This window comes from Anarrhichthys ocellatus, unplaced genomic scaffold (assembly GCF_004355925.1).
Source record: "Anarrhichthys ocellatus isolate YVR2014 unplaced genomic scaffold, GSC_Weel_1.0 scaffold3, whole genome shotgun sequence".
Lineage (NCBI taxonomy): Eukaryota > Metazoa > Chordata > Actinopteri > Perciformes > Anarhichadidae > Anarrhichthys > Anarrhichthys ocellatus.
Genome location: NW_022280033.1, coordinates 17161365 through 17176740, shown reverse-complemented (window position 1 = coordinate 17176740; position 15376 = coordinate 17161365). Strand labels below are relative to the sequence as shown.

Genomic DNA, 15376 nt, shown 5'->3' with positions numbered 1-15376 from the left:
TTATTAGGGATTGTTCATTTTACAGGACAAAAAGCAGTCAACACATGGAGGAAAGGGGCCTCGATTTCCCTCCACACGGTCACTCTGACTACCCATGTCCTGCACAGACCAAACCTGATCTACATACTCAGGAGTTGCCTGTTCATCAGACGGTCATAACTACAACTTCCGGCTACAAGTTGCCAGTCAACTCTGCTTCCACTCTCCCCGACATTTCCTGTCTTGAAGTCTCTCTTCCTCCGCCGTTATCCGCTGACCTCGGTGGCCGTGGTGTTTTCAACAATTACCTTTTCCGTCAGGATCCCACAACGGGACGTCTTTCCTTAGTGCCTGTGCAGGTCAGGGCTCCCGAGTCTCTCCTCGGTTTGGATATAAATCTCTCCCTCGTGCCGCAGCCTTTGCAGGGACTAATCACAGGTCCAGAGAGCGCTGACGGCCCATTCATCAACTGTCTGAATGCGCCCGTGAGGCCCGGACCCCGGGAGTGTGGCCCACCAGCATCCTATTTCAATGGCAGCTCCATCATTTCTGACAGCCCCCTGGAGCGCGGTGTACCCAGAGCTTGCAATGGACAAACAAATCCAGGGACACAGGCTGAGAACCAGCCTCCTTCAGAGTCCATCTCCCCGAATGTCCACCCTGCCCTGCGGGAGGTGATCGAGCTGCTCAGCGGAGAGTTTTCACTTCATGGGCATTTGGACAATGGACATGAGGACATAGCCATGGGTATGTATCTTTAAATGCAGTTTAAAAGTCTGCACAATCCTTCACTCCAGCCATTCTTTCATGAAACGACAAAACAATGACCCACTTCATCATCCTTGCCTTTAGTTATGAGGACATGTTCATTTAGAAGATCCGTTTTCTTCTCATTTTTCCCGAGGCGAGTGCATCTTCTCTCTGAAGGACTTCCAGTACCACACGTTTGCCAGTGTTGTGAAGGAGAGGTTCAGCGATCTGTACTGGGAAGACGACCTGCTGGGTGTGCTGCACTGCCTGGTTAACTACAGCCCGTCCTCACCGTGAGTAGGACTTCTGACATTTATTTGACATTTAGGCATTTTACAGACAAGACCGTTACTCCTTGAATCATAAAAACAGATTCAATGCTGACAGTTAGCCCTGATTCACATATTGTAGCACCTGATAATTAGTTTTTTTTTCAGACATAAATCACTGCCCACATCATAGAGAGGCAAATATGAATGAATTATCGAGGCTACCTGTACCTGATTATGCCAATGAGGTATCTTCAGCACCAGTGTACTGTAATTAACATATGCCACTCTATATTTTCAAACGTCAAAACAGCACAACTGAACAGCACAGTGGCCGTTCAGTTTAGCAGAGACTGATTAAATAGTGACGGGCCACAACACTGCTTCTGCTATAGTTCCAGTATCATCACTCGATGTGAAAAGTTCCACTCAGTTTAATGACTCAATCATCCATAGAGCAGTTCAGATTCTGGAATATATTTTATTTATTTTATTTTATTTATTTTCACGCATCAGTTTTTAATCCTTAAAATGAAGGACTGTTCTTCAGGGGTTGGACTGACTAATGAATCCAATCTTTGGTGTCAGAATAATCACCCTAAATTAAAAAAGGATATCTTGTCAACAATAAATTAGCCGTGGCTTACGTCCAAACAGTGAAATGCTCAAATGTGGCTGCTTGTGGTCAGATAAAAAAAAAAAAAGTATTCCTATGTGGTTTCTGAAGAATAGAACCAGCCCCAGCTCACCGTGACCTGTCCTCCTCCTCCTCTGCACACCCATACACTGCATTCAAATGAGTGTTTAGACAATAAGCACTTCATACATAAACTTAAGCCCGCAGCTTAAACGGTGGCTATTGTAACTGATATGAAGTGTGTTTGTTCGTGCTGGGGAGGATGTGGATGTGTGGCAAACATTGAAGATGCCTGCAAAGCCTCTTCTGTGTTGTTACTGATATGCTGAGGGGAAAGGGGGGGGCGTCAGTTCACACAGACGTCTTTTCATCCAGCCGGCTTGCCCCTGCTCTTACGCTCGGGGGCAATATGCGGAGCGACCCTTTAATTCGCCGCGGTCGGGAGACATCACAGCCTAGAATTAGATGCTCTCGCTCGCAGGGCTCTGCTGTGGACGGTTATTCTCTCCAGCGCTCCAGTTCCCCTGAGGGGACGGAGGGAGGACTGTAGCCTCTCTTGTCGAGAGAGACGGAGTGGACGCCGTCCTGTCCCGGTGCAATTACATTCCGCTGATCGATTTGTGTGGTTGCTGTAAAGTGCACGTGATCTGCGAGATGTTTGACATGAGTCTTTGGTTGGCCTCCTTGTGTGGTGGTTGTTGCGATGTGTTCTGCTGTGTTTTCACATTAAATCAGGAACCGCTGCTGGCACGCCATCTTCCAGATTGACCTGTGAACTTTTTTAATCACACACACTGTTGCATATGATTGCCATGGTTCTTTACATAAGTGCTAATCGTGGCTTGCTTTGAACTCGCTGTGTGTGTGTGTGTGTGTGTGTGTGTTGTCTCTCTCCTGCAGCGGCTCTAATGAGCAGCCTCCATCAAAGGCTGTGAAAAGGGCAGCCCTCACTCCACCCTTGGCAGCCACCGCCTGGGGAGGGGAGAGAGAGGTCCGCCTGCGCGGTCATCTCGACCTGAACGGGAACGTTCACGCGCCCAGTCCTGCTGCTGTGGGTTGTTGGATCGAGGGAACCGAGGGTACCGAGGGAACTGAGGCCCTGCCCTGTCAGGGAGGAGAGGAGGCTGCTCTCGAAGATTTCGATTTAAGATCGGAGGAGAGTCAACCCTGCATCTTTCAAGGTATGGATATAGACTTAGATACTCAATATATATGTTGTTGCTTTGGCAAAGATCAAGTCTACTGTTATATAAATATAATATATATAACAAATAAAACTTAATATATAATACCTAATTCTTTAAAAATTGAATCCATAACAGTGCATCATATTTAAAAAGTCAAATCTTTATCTGTACAATGTTTGGTAACTAAAGCTGTCGGATAGTAAAAAACTGCAATATCTTCCTCTGAATTGCGGTATTTCCATTTCATTCTCCTTTGTCAAGTAAAGTTCAAGTCCCTCAGATCAAAGATCACAGTTAACATACTTGATTACTGCTGTATTGAGTTAAATAGAAAAAACACAACATGTTTCACTAATTAAGTGTCTCTTCCTGAAGCAAACTACCTAAATAGGTTCATTAAGGGATTTCTGAGAGTTTGCATGTGAGAAGTAGATTCAAAACTGGTTCCAGATTTAAATAAATACAATTGAACCCCAGACAGTCTGTGATGTTTTGTTACATTCCACTTCATTTTGGCTGCAGACTGAATGAAAGCTGTGACTGGCTGTTGGATGCTGTTCTTAAGATTGAAGCGCATTCATGAGAGTCCAAGGCAGGCTAGCGAACTCTTCAGATTCCTTTTTTCCTCCTCGGGGACTCATTCGTGGCCACCAACATTCAGCAAACACACCCTCACATCTGCTTTTGTTGGGCTATTGAACTGAGGTAGACATGTGGTCTTGATCACAATCGGACTCTTACACGATACTCGAGATAAAGAGATGGTGATAGTTCAACATTTAAACAGGCGGCGCATTGTGCACCCATGACAGGGTTAGCAGCAAATACCCCCAGCACCACCTCTGGATCTGTGACTTGTTTTTTTTCTTTACACATCCAGTTTATTTGTTGTTGTTGTTTTTTTATCTCCATGTGATTCAGTCTCTTTCTCTTCTCTTCCCCCTCTCTCTCTCCACTGTCCTTGTTTACGGGTCGAGGCATGAGCACCGACAGTTCGGAAGCGATGGCCATGGAGGGAGGAGAGCACGGTTCAGCGGGGGGCAGCGATGAAAGCCCCTCTGAAGAGTTCCCGTCGGGGAGAGAGGAAGGGCGCACGGGGGCCCGCGACCAGCAGATGAGCCCCGACTGCTCAGAGGACATGGAGGACAGCGACTCTCTGGTGTCGGAGCTACTCGTCTCGCCCGGATCCAGAGCGGAGGGGCCGGGCCTCAGCTCGGGCCCGGCCTGGGCCTTGGCCTTCTTTGGGGAAGAGTGCTTTGGCCCTGAGGTGATCCAGTACGCAGTGACTCTGGGGCAGCACATGGGAGCGCCGTGTCTGGATGTGAAAACACTGGTGGGTAGACCTGTGGAGCTTACTGCCAGTGAGTCATGTCTGACCTTAACCCTGTGTGTTTGAACAAACAGCAGCCTGCATTATTTATTCATCAGATTCTATTACATCAACACAGTGAAATGCATATCGTTAAGTGTTGTTAAAGCATGATGCAGTAATGCATGCGGTTTATATTAATGCAAAAGCTGATATTCTATCAAAGAGTGGATGCTTTTTAAAAAGGAGAGAGAAAACAGGTTGTCAACAACAACAAAAAAGAGAGGAAATCATATATATTTTCATCAAGTTATCCTCTGACGTTATGTCTTTGTGTTTCATTACTTTATGTTGATGAACTGCAGATTCAGTTTTTTCATTTCCGTTCTTTGTGCATTTTGTCCGTCATGTTTCATCCAAGTGCTTATTGAGCGCAGCTTCACACTCCTTCAGCCCTTTCACATGGTCGGCTTTTATGAATAAGTGCAGGAATTATGTTGCTATCTGTAATGAAGTGGGGCACGGTCAAGCCTTCGGGGTAAATGGGACTGGGACACGTGGGGGACCTAAAGATAATTGGCATATTGTTCTCTCCATACTGGATCTGAATATGAATGTGCTGAACTGAGCCCTTGTCAAAGGAACTTGCCGTGGTATATTAATGTTGAATATTAATGTTGTGCACACTTTGATGGCAGCGCCGCTTCTTCAGAGGGTTTGTGTAACGGATAATAACACTACATTAAGAGTCGCGCTGCTGCGGCTTCTCACTCATTTCACTTCAAAAGAGCTTTTGTGTTCTGGTGTTGCCACGGTCAAGAGAGAAGGAAGAAAAAAGGGAAAGTAGAAATGCTGCGCTGGAAACAGCTGAAAGGCTTTTTCCAGTGAAAGGCTTGTGGGGTTCTTTTAAGGCCTTTTTCTGTGATTTTTGCGTGATTTCCTGCAGGAACTGCAGCAGCAGCTGCTGATCGAAACAAAGAATCTGAAGAAGACCAGAAATTTCTTCCAGAAGCTGATTCAACAAGAGAGGAAAAACAAAGGTTGGCTACCCATTTCATGACACTGCTAGCGTACGGATAAATGGCACGCGTGGCTTCCAGTGTGATCTCTAAAACAGTGTATGTGTCACCCAAAGGTGACAACAAACTGATGCTGTCCAAACTCAAGTCCCAGCTTGAGGAGCTCCGATCCAAAGTGGTCTTCTTAGATTGTGTGAAGAAATACCTTGAGGTACTTACAAAGTACTACCGTTCCCAACACTACTCTTTCTCATTCACTTCAACAACAACTTGGCTCTCCTATCCTTTGATGTCATTTCTTGCATTTCTGCAGATTTTGAGTGTGGACCAGTGGGGTTTGGAGGTTTCATTACTGCCTGCTTTGGCTGTCTGTGGACCTGGATCTTTGGACTTCCAGTCCTCTGAGGACTCGTCTGTCCTGAGTTTTGGTACCAGCAAAGGGAAGAGCACTCTGCAAGCTGGGTCTCCTCTGGGCCTCATGGCTCACCTCTATGCCAGGTATCATTGATGAAATCAATTCAATTCAATTCTGTATAGCCCAAAATCAGAAATCTGCCTCAGAGGATTTTACAATATGTACACATGTGACATCCTCTGTCCCGGGACCTTCACATCGGTACAGGAAAAACTCCATAAACCACCAAAAAACTACCAAAGAAATCCTTTAACGGGGATAAAAAAAAAAAGGAATAAAGCTCAGGGAGCGCAACAGAGGAGGGATCTCTCTCCCAGGATGGACAGAAGTGTGATAGATGTCATGTGTACAGAATGAACAACATAACAGAGTTATAACACATTCAATGCATAATGACATAATGATTCATATAATGAGAGTAGGAAGCAGAATAATGATGGAAAAATGACAACTACTAATAATAACAGCAGCAGTGGATATAATAGAATAATAATGATAAGAAAGGCTGTAATGTTATCAGTAATAGTAATGTGACTAATGATGATAATAATAATGATAGTAGCGGTGGGTATCATCAGGGCCATGGCAGGAGGCACGACCACGGTCCAGGTGGAACCGTGATTTATGGAAACCTGTGAGGCTTACATGATGATGATGATGATGATGATGATGAGTGTTTTCATTTGAAATGTGCCAGCCGTTGCTTTTCTCTAGTCGTCCATTAGGGTCTCAAAGCGTTTTTCCATGTTCCATTTTCTATCTTCCCTACTGCTTTTGATTTGTCCAACAAAGGGATTTCACAAAGACTTGGGTCAGACAACTGCCGAATTAGCAACAAGAAACTGAAGAAGATCCTTGACGTTAGGGTTCGTTGTCACAACTTGGCTCTGGAGACAAAAGAGAGGGAGACGCAGGCTGAAGGCAACTAATAAGTAATTTATTTAAATAAAGATGGTAATAAACCTCAAATCCAACCGGGGCGATCGACACCCTCCAGGTACCAAAGTTCTGTTTCCCGTCTAAAAAGCTCAGCGATCTGAGGTGAGCCAGTGACCTTCTCCAGCGGTCCAACATCCCTTGCACCAGACTCCCATCCCAGCATATTGGAAGCAGTTTAAGAGGAGAACCAAGGAGAGCAACACACAAACCCTTATCACTGGGGAGCCCTGGACAACGCGTCTGCCACCACATTGTCGGTCCCCTTTACATAACGAATATCAAGACGGTAAGACTGCAGAACAGAGTGACCACCTGATTGGCCTCTGGGTACAACACTGCAACGAGTTCAGGAAGGTCAGTGGGTTGTGGTCAGTGCAAACAACCACAGGTGTACTAACCACTGCCACCAACACACACATCAAAATGTTGAAGAAACTAACGCTATCACTGCTGCTCCCGAGCATCTGGTTTGTATCTATTGCTACGGGAAACTGCATCAACAGGGACACATTCCATCATTTTTGTAGCCACCAACTGCCTGAAGCTGAAGCCGTTTTGTTTTACTTCTAAAGGAGTTGATGAGGCTTGTTTTCGGCGTGTGTCTGCAAACGGTGGCTTATTTAACAAATGAGTAAATGTGTTAGCATTTCAGTCAAATTACAGCACCAATCACACGAAGAACTAAACAAGGGGATCATTTCCTCTGGGGATGGGAGGAACATGTTCCCCCCTCACTTTTCAAAATCCCCCCTTTTTGGCTAGATGATAAATAAGTTGTATTATGTGAATACTTGCGTGTGTGGTTGAAGAACCTCTGACTTTTTTGGATCTTGAATGAATACCCATTTGTCTGGCAGCTCACATGACACCCACTACAACACTAATGTTGTGATTGTTGGGGGCTTTGGTATGATGCAACTGAAAGGGCGCATCAGGGCACCTGGTGAGTCTGAGAGCGCTGGAATGGTCCCTCTGGAAGGAGTTGAGGGAATATACTAAAAACATTTAGGTTGACTAGGATGAGGAACTATATAGAAAAAACAATTCCTTGTTCATTCTTGTGTTACTGTAATCCTTGATTTACAGTGGAATGATCAATGCTGCATTTTATTGAAGAGTGACCGTGTAAGATCTGGCCACATGCTCCAAACAAGTAGAGGGCAGCATTTCACCTCTACTACTAAGTCCATACTCTGCCCCTAGCCGGGGACTGTACAGTTTGTGCACACTGATAGTTTGTTTATTGGATTAAAGAGTGAAATCTAGGACTTGTGCCAGCTGGGCTAGCTGTGCCAGCTGGGCTAGCTGTGCTAGCTGGGCTCATTTCAGTAGAATCTCTGCAACGCGATACATAGACGTCTTTGACATAACGTCAACATTGTAACCTTTTCACATTCTGTTGAAAATGTTCGTTAATTTTTTTAATCTTGTGAACCGTGTTGCTCTCTGAGCTTAATTCCGTGTCGCTATGCTCCTCGTCACAGAAACGCTGCCGTGGAGGGCTTCATCCAGCAGTTCCTGTACACCTATCGTTTCCTCTGCACTCCCGAGGAGTTGCTGCAGTTCATAATGGATAAATTCATCTGTGCCGCAAGGTACTGCACACCCAGTAACACATGAACACATAGAAACAACTATGCACAGTACAGCATGCCAACAAAAAGCAGGAGCATCTCCAGTCAGGCTTCTCCTGTAAACTACAAACGGCAATGCCCAATAGCACACAGTATGAAACGTCTTGCACTGCTTGCATGAGCATAATGTTTGTTTTCCCTGGCAGACAAGGTCCAGACATGTCGGGAGACTGTGTAAAGATCCTCCATCGCAGTTTGGACCTGCTCCAGTTCTGGATAACAGACTGTAAACAGGTGGACTTCACACCAAAGTCCAGCCTTGTGGATACGTTGGAAAACTTCCTTAATGCTGAGGTAGACACACATAAGCATGCAATTTGCTCTGCACTCTACGGAGATGACTTGTTCCGTGACAAACTGTGTTTCCCCCCCACCCACAGGTGATTCCTGTAGACAGCCGAGGGGAGGCCCTTCTTGCCGCTCTCCACAGCCTCCCTTGTACGACTTGGATCCAAGGACGAGGAAGCCTGGTCAGCTTTGAGGAAGATGATGATTCTATGTGTGTGCATTCGTCTAATGAGGATCTTGTGAGAAAGGTCGGTCTTACATGGTGACGAGTTACGCTCTGCTTTGTTTGGGGATTTTATTAATAATCACCTGTCATAATCTAAAAATCTCTGTTCTTCCCCAATCTTTTTTTTTTTCTCTCTGTATTGAGCGTTATTCTTCTGTTGGGGACAACACACATGCAAACACTGCCCCACCAAAATAAAAGACACACTGTACATCTTTAGGCTTTCATTTAGAGAACATCTTGACTTTTTGAACTGTATTTTAAGTACGAATGTCTACTGTTGAACAAGAGCACCCTGCATGAAACCTTATATTCATGTATTAGCCAGTGTGTTTACTTGAGTCAGAGCATGTGTCAAATCTCTTTCTCAACTCTGCAGTGGAGGTTCTCCAGAGTGGTGGAGTCCTCTGCGTCCCTGCCCAAAGACAGGGCCTTCTCCATCGCCGCCGCCCTGCCCGTGCCTTGCTACGGCTCCCCGGTGGACGACCTCCCCGCCGTCTGCCTGCAAAGTGAGGAGCGACTCCCCTTCGGCTGGAATGAAAACGGCGCGCAGCACGTAACCCAGCAGCTCACCCTGCTGCAGCAGGTCGGTGCACGGGTTCGACCCCCACACCCGGCACTCTATTTGTTGTCGTCTCTCTTTTACCACTAGAGGGAAGCATGCCTTTACGAATGCGTAGCGAGACCCTGATGAAAACAGTCAACTCCTGATCCCATTACTACATTATTACTACAAGAGTTATACATCTTGTTTTGTAGGGGATGTTCCAAGGATGTCATCCGGTTCATTTTCTCAACTCCAGAATACAAGGAGTCGGGGACAAGGTCTGGACCCCGAACAAGTGAGTGCATTGTTCCAGCATTACACACTTAGTAGAGGAAACAGTGAAGGCCACAGCATTTGATTCACATCCTTTCTATTCACCGAGCCCTCGTGTCCTGAGTGGAAGCTTTCACATTCTTCATGTTTCTCTGATTTCTTCCTCTTTTTTTTTTTCTCCCATTCTGCATGGTATACGAGGTCCTGTTGACTTGGTAACGTGTGTGTCAGTGTGTGACAGTGAACTGTCCTTATGTATCTGCGGCAGCGTCTGCTAAGCATACACGTTATAATGAATGGGAGACAGTGGTAGGCAAATAGCAGCCGGGCAAATGACCCCTCTTTTTTGCTTGACTAAAACAACTAATCAATTATAAAAGTTCCTGGTAGTTAATGAACAAATCAATGTATTAATGTTTCAGTAATCATTTCTGTCCCCCCCCCTCCCCTCCACCAGGAATGTGTCTCAGCATCTCCCGCCAGCAGAGGGCAGCAGTCCACTTGAATGTGAGGAGACGCCATCAGACAGCTACCTCCAGCAGCTGCTCACTTATGCTGACAGTGTTGCTAACTGGATCTCTGCTGAAATAGTCATCTGTGACTCCGTCAAGGTGAGAGGAGACATAACTCATGAAACCAACGGGGCAGCCACAGCCTCTGCTTTGATTTCTCATCATGGGACACGGACTCTCATGTCAGCCACAGACTTTTCCCCATTATGTGCTTTCTGTTGCTTCTCCAGCCTCATGGTTGAATGCTTCATAGACAGTTAGGAACACAGAGATACAAACCCTTGAGCAGTTCTTCATTAAATGTAGGATGTCATAGGCTTTCATTTGTCTCACAAAAAGCTGAGAAACTCAATGAAAATGAATGTAATTTTATTATTATGGTCACTTTTTCTTGTCCCTTAGTTACTTACTCATTCTTTCACATAGATATTCCATTTCATCATTTTTTTTTTTAAATAATCAGCTCTTTTCGGACATCTGTGCATACAATTCAGTTTGTGATATCTCCCATACTGATGTGACGACTCCAATACTCCAGCTGACACTTCAACTATTTACATTGTACTTCAACTTTTATCTCTGGTGCTTCAGCTTCCCTTACATTTCAACTGCTTTCATCTTTCACGCTTCAACTGACAGTTTAACTACTTGAAGTGCTGACTTACAAGCTGATAATTCAACTGCTTTCACCTCTGAAGGCCTTTGCACACCAAGCCCGTATTTCTGGTATGGTTTCTTAATCCGTCATCCGATAACAATCGTTACGCTCAGAAACCTTGCACGCTGAGTCCGATGTGTTTTATTATTGTCTTTGTTTTCGAAAAATATGCAATCCTAAATGGGGCTAATGAATGAATGACATTAGCGAGGAGCTATCGTTTAGCTGCCCTAGAGGACAACCACGACTGTCTAAAGTTTCGCACATCTTTGTTTTGCTGTCATCCCCAATTCCAGGCTGTTCTTCAATCACCTGTATGTATAGTGATAGACAAAGTGAATCTGCTTATCAGATGCCATTTGGGATGATTTGTATGCACGGTGGCTTTGAGTGGTCGAACAACTCTCTGAAAGCTTTTGACGGATGCAAAAATAAAAGTGCAGAAAATCCAATCGGCAATTTTAGGAGGACAAATACAGTGTTAAGCAAAGGCCTTTACCCCTTGAATGACAGTTCAACTGCTTTCATCTTTCACACTTTGACTGTTCAGCTCCTCTCAATCGCTCACACACTAGCTGACAATTTCAACTGCTTACAGGACTTAAACTTTAAATGAAAAGCTCAAATGCTTTTAGCGATGACACTCGTGTTACTTCAGAAGACGCGTTGAATGCTTTCAGGGTTTTAACTTAAACTGGATCTGCCATTTAACATCTCAGATGCAATTGATATTTTAAGACATTTTAACCTGTTTGCGATGTTTTGTGCACACTTGCATTGAACACTGACTAAGTGTAGTATTTTTCTTATTTTTCCCAGTGGACATTGCTTCATTACGCAGCATTAAGCATACCGCATGTGAAGACCTACTAGATTCTTGCGTTTTGCCTCGTTCGGCATTTTAGTTTTCTCATTGCAAGCTCTCCTCCCTTGCAGACACAAGTTGCTCTGCTGACCAAGTATCTGTGGATAGGAAAACACTGCTACGAATCCAGGAACTTTGCCACCGCCATGCAGGTCCTCGGAGGTCTGGAGAACGGGATTGTCAGGCAATTACCAGTAAGGCTGCGTCTCATGCATTCCTCCTCACACAAGCTCGTGAGTTTTCTGTAATAAGTCACATGCTCTGCAGCTAAATGTTTTCTTCAGCGGTGATGGAATTGGGTGGTATTTAATTAGTTTCACAAATGAGAAAGTTGCTTTAACGCATTCAAATATGACGGGGAGAGTGCGAGCGCAGTGAGGAGGAGTGTTGCCCGTCAATATGAGCAATTTAAAAAACCCACAATTAAGAGACACCAGTGTCGAGAATATATAATACGCTTTCATATTTCCCCGGGTTATGTTCATTGACTCTTGTGTTGCATTGAAGCCAGGGTATAATTAGTCTTCCTTTTGGAGCTACACTACTAAATAAAACTTCCTCCCTTCTTGCCAACAGGCTTGGAAACATCTGTCTTCCAAGGTGTGCGAGATCCTGGAGGAGCTACGAGCTGTGCAGGTGTGTGTGTGTGTAGGTGCGTTTGAGCAAGCACACACGCATGTTGTTTGTAACTGAATGCCAGGCTGGTCACATATTGTGAAACTGGGCTGCAGGGCAAACAAATCAATAGAAAAACAGCTTCGAGCTACTCGCGTGTGTGCTGAGAGCTCACAGCTGGGTCTGCATCTGAAAGTTACCCCCAAAAGAACCTGATGCATCCAACAACATGCATCACTCTCTTGGCAACTCTCCTGCTAAGCTGCAATAAAGAGAATTGTGTATGCTCTCTCGGCTTTGAAATGTAAAGCGGTTAAAATTTGTCGGAAAAATCCTCTCGAGTCTTTCAATGGCATTGCACCGCTACATCAGGCCTCGCTTGTTTACCACGGCAAGCGCCTGAGACTTAATTGGACATTTCTTTCAAACGCTCCATCCCAGTAAGAACTCATTTATCTACTGTGCGGATGAATTGCTCTCTCCTCAGGTGTTTCTGAAGAGTGACGACCTGTGTCTGATGGGGGGAGAACACACGAGGAGGAGGCCCACCCTGCCGTCGGCCCATATCCTGGCCATGCACGTCCAGCAGCTGGAGATCGGAGCCTTCACCCTCACTACCGGAGCTTACAAGTGGACCAAGCTCAGGTGAGGGGGAATCATTGCTCGCTCTGTAAACAAGCTGCTGTGGCCCTTTCACTGAAAGAGTTTCATTGCTGATCAGTTCACGCAGCCGACTGCAAAATCCCATCGTTGGGAACACACGTCCACATTTATGAGGTGTTCATATGGCCTCACGCCACCGAATCTAACGCAAATAATTATAAAGTAATGATGACTGCACTGATCCTTAACGTGGCACTGTGATGACTCACTTTTACTGTAGTCCCTCTGATCCGGCTGCTACTGTAACGTGGTTACAGTAAACAACTTTATCAATTTATAACAGATTTGTTGAACACTTGATTCTGGACGGTCTGTTTGTATGAATAACAGACTGTTGCTACGCAAGCAGCAGCAAGAGGACTCGTTTTTTTAGAGGAAGCAATAAGATCATTTTTCGATAGCTGTGACCTGAGGCGTTATGTTTTCGGGTTGTCGGTCGTCCGTCTGGTCCATTCTCGTGAACCAATATCTCAGGAATATCTTGAGGGAATTTCTTCCGCACAAACGTCCACTTGGACTCAAGGATGAACTGATTAGATTTTAGTTGACCTCACAAAACACATTTTCGACCATAACATACGAAAATGTATATGGCACCTATGATAATTCCACACAAATGTCTAATAGGATAAAATTATGAAGTGATGACATGTAAGACAGACGTGGATGTAAACTGCAACATGACTGGTTGACGCGTGTCAAATTATTGATTGATTTAGTATTAAGAGGGATGACACACAGCGAGCGCGACATTATTGCAAAATGAACCTCGTTCAAAGTGATTAAAGACCCGATTACTGGCTCACTGTCCATTCCCCCTTTCTTAATACTGAGAGAATAAAACGGGTCAGCTCCACATGCAGACAGCTAACTGTTGATTTACGCTTCAACTTCATTTCACAAATGATCACATAACTATCTGATTTTTGCAGTTTTTTGCTTTTTTAGTCAAATTATTGTTTTCAAATTTTATTATTGATAGTGTAGTCAGTAATTGGAAAAATACTGGACCGATGTTTCTGTCTGATTTATTGAACCTCGTGCAGACATTTGATGGTATGAAAATCAACCTTCCATGAAACGAACGTGCAACAGATTTGGTTGGATCATAAAAAAACGTTCTCCACAATAAAGTTGAATTTGTTTGTTATGAAAATGATTCGCAGTGCAACATTTTAACCACGTGGAAAATCAAATGAGTCGCAACAGTGCAATCCATGTTCTGGATAGAGGAATATTGGATGGGCACGTGCTTTTATTGCTACACTATATACAATTTTCTGTTATATCATATGTAAACACACGCTAGAAAAACACAATTACTAATCCATTGTGACCAATCACCATGGACATTATTTAGTTGAGGAGGTGTGGTTGACCCCTTTGCTAGGTCTGACAAGTCTGTAATTATGAATTCTGTTTCATGTGATGAAAATCTCTGTTGAATACATTGTGAGCGTTAGAAAGTTGCCAAATAACTTAATGTCTTATTTCTGGCATTATTGCGTTGTGAGATCGACCCGAATCTAATCTGTTAGCGTTTTAATGAACTCGCCGTCATTCAGCGTTTGCGGAATATATCTCCGACCTTTTTTGCCTTTCCACAATTTTCTCCTCTGCTCCGAAACTCTTAAGCCTCAAACAGTTGTTCACCTCAAGAGCTCTTTTAGCGGCTAAGATGCTGTGTGAATAACACCAGGACCGTGTCTTAATTATAAGGGGAAACCATTAGAAAAACATCATAATTCTAAGAATTATTATGGTTTTTTTGCAAATGTTTTGTACGAGGAAGCTTTATGAATACAATCCCAGTAGAGTGTGAGATCTGAATGCATACAAATCTGATTTAATTTACACTTTCACACATTGATGTACACATTGATGTAAACTGGTGGCTGAACAGTTTTTGGACTCTCCTAAAATCAACAATGACCTCCTTTTGCTTTCTCAACATCTTGGTAGAGGTTGTTGTCTTGACGCCACATACTGTACATATGTCCTCCCACCTCCTTCCTACGATGGGTGTCCTCTCTGTCATTTAACGCACCAATCCCTGTGGTGTCATCAGCCAATTTCCCTCTGCTGTTATTATATTTGGCAACACAGCCGTATGTGAACAGACTGTAGAGTCGGGGGACTAAGGCAAATCTAATAACTAATAAAATGACTCCCGGTAGCGCCGCTGCCACTGCTTGTAGCAATCGATATGTTTATAAAAAGCCCAGACCTCTTTACATTACAACCATGATTTACAACCATGCTGCAATTTGCACTCATTTGTTTTCGTTAGAGGTGTGACATTAGTGAAATGGACATACAGCCAATGAAATTAGCTTACTGCCTGTCTCATCCAGTGACACAATATACTAACAGTTAGTGTCATTAACTGAAAATCAGCTCTCCCACCACATCCCGAGAATCCGTCTATGACAAAGTCGGCCAACTCGCTACGAGGCCACATTTTCCTCGTGTCCTTCTCCTCCAGTCCAATATGGCCGACCAGATGCTGAGGTCACAACAAGTGGCGGTTGGATGGTAATGGCACAGCTGTTGGATTTGGGTTGCTAGTTGGGGTGCCAGTGTTGCGCCAG

General features: G+C 44.4%; 1 protein-coding gene across 5 annotated transcripts in view; it reads left to right on the top strand.

Annotated features, from left to right (window-relative positions):
- kndc1 (kinase non-catalytic C-lobe domain containing 1) overlaps positions 1-15376 on the top strand; it is a 39562-nt gene that overhangs the window by 17497 nt on the left and 6689 nt on the right. For 2 of the 5 annotated variants that reach the window (XM_031875475.1, XM_031875493.1), the window contains exons 15-30: positions 26-726; positions 884-1022; positions 2536-2816; positions 3800-4155; positions 5078-5171; positions 5267-5361; positions 5464-5648; positions 7989-8099; positions 8285-8432; positions 8519-8674; positions 9032-9238; positions 9412-9494; positions 9930-10083; positions 11579-11701; positions 12084-12143; positions 12610-12767. In XM_031875475.1, the coding sequence (XP_031731335.1) occupies positions 26-726; positions 884-1022; positions 2536-2816; positions 3800-4155; positions 5078-5171; positions 5267-5361; positions 5464-5648; positions 7989-8099; positions 8285-8432; positions 8519-8674; positions 9032-9238; positions 9412-9494; positions 9930-10083; positions 11579-11701; positions 12084-12143; positions 12610-12767 (3051 nt within the window). Of the gene's footprint in view, positions 1-25; positions 727-883; positions 1023-2535; positions 2817-3799; positions 4156-5077; positions 5172-5266; positions 5649-7988; positions 8100-8284; positions 8433-8518; positions 8675-9031; positions 9239-9411; positions 9495-9929; positions 10084-11578; positions 11702-12083; positions 12160-12609; positions 12768-15376 lie in introns of those variants that run through there. The other 3 variants (XM_031875466.1, XM_031875485.1, XM_031875502.1) reach the window with 2 other exon arrangements.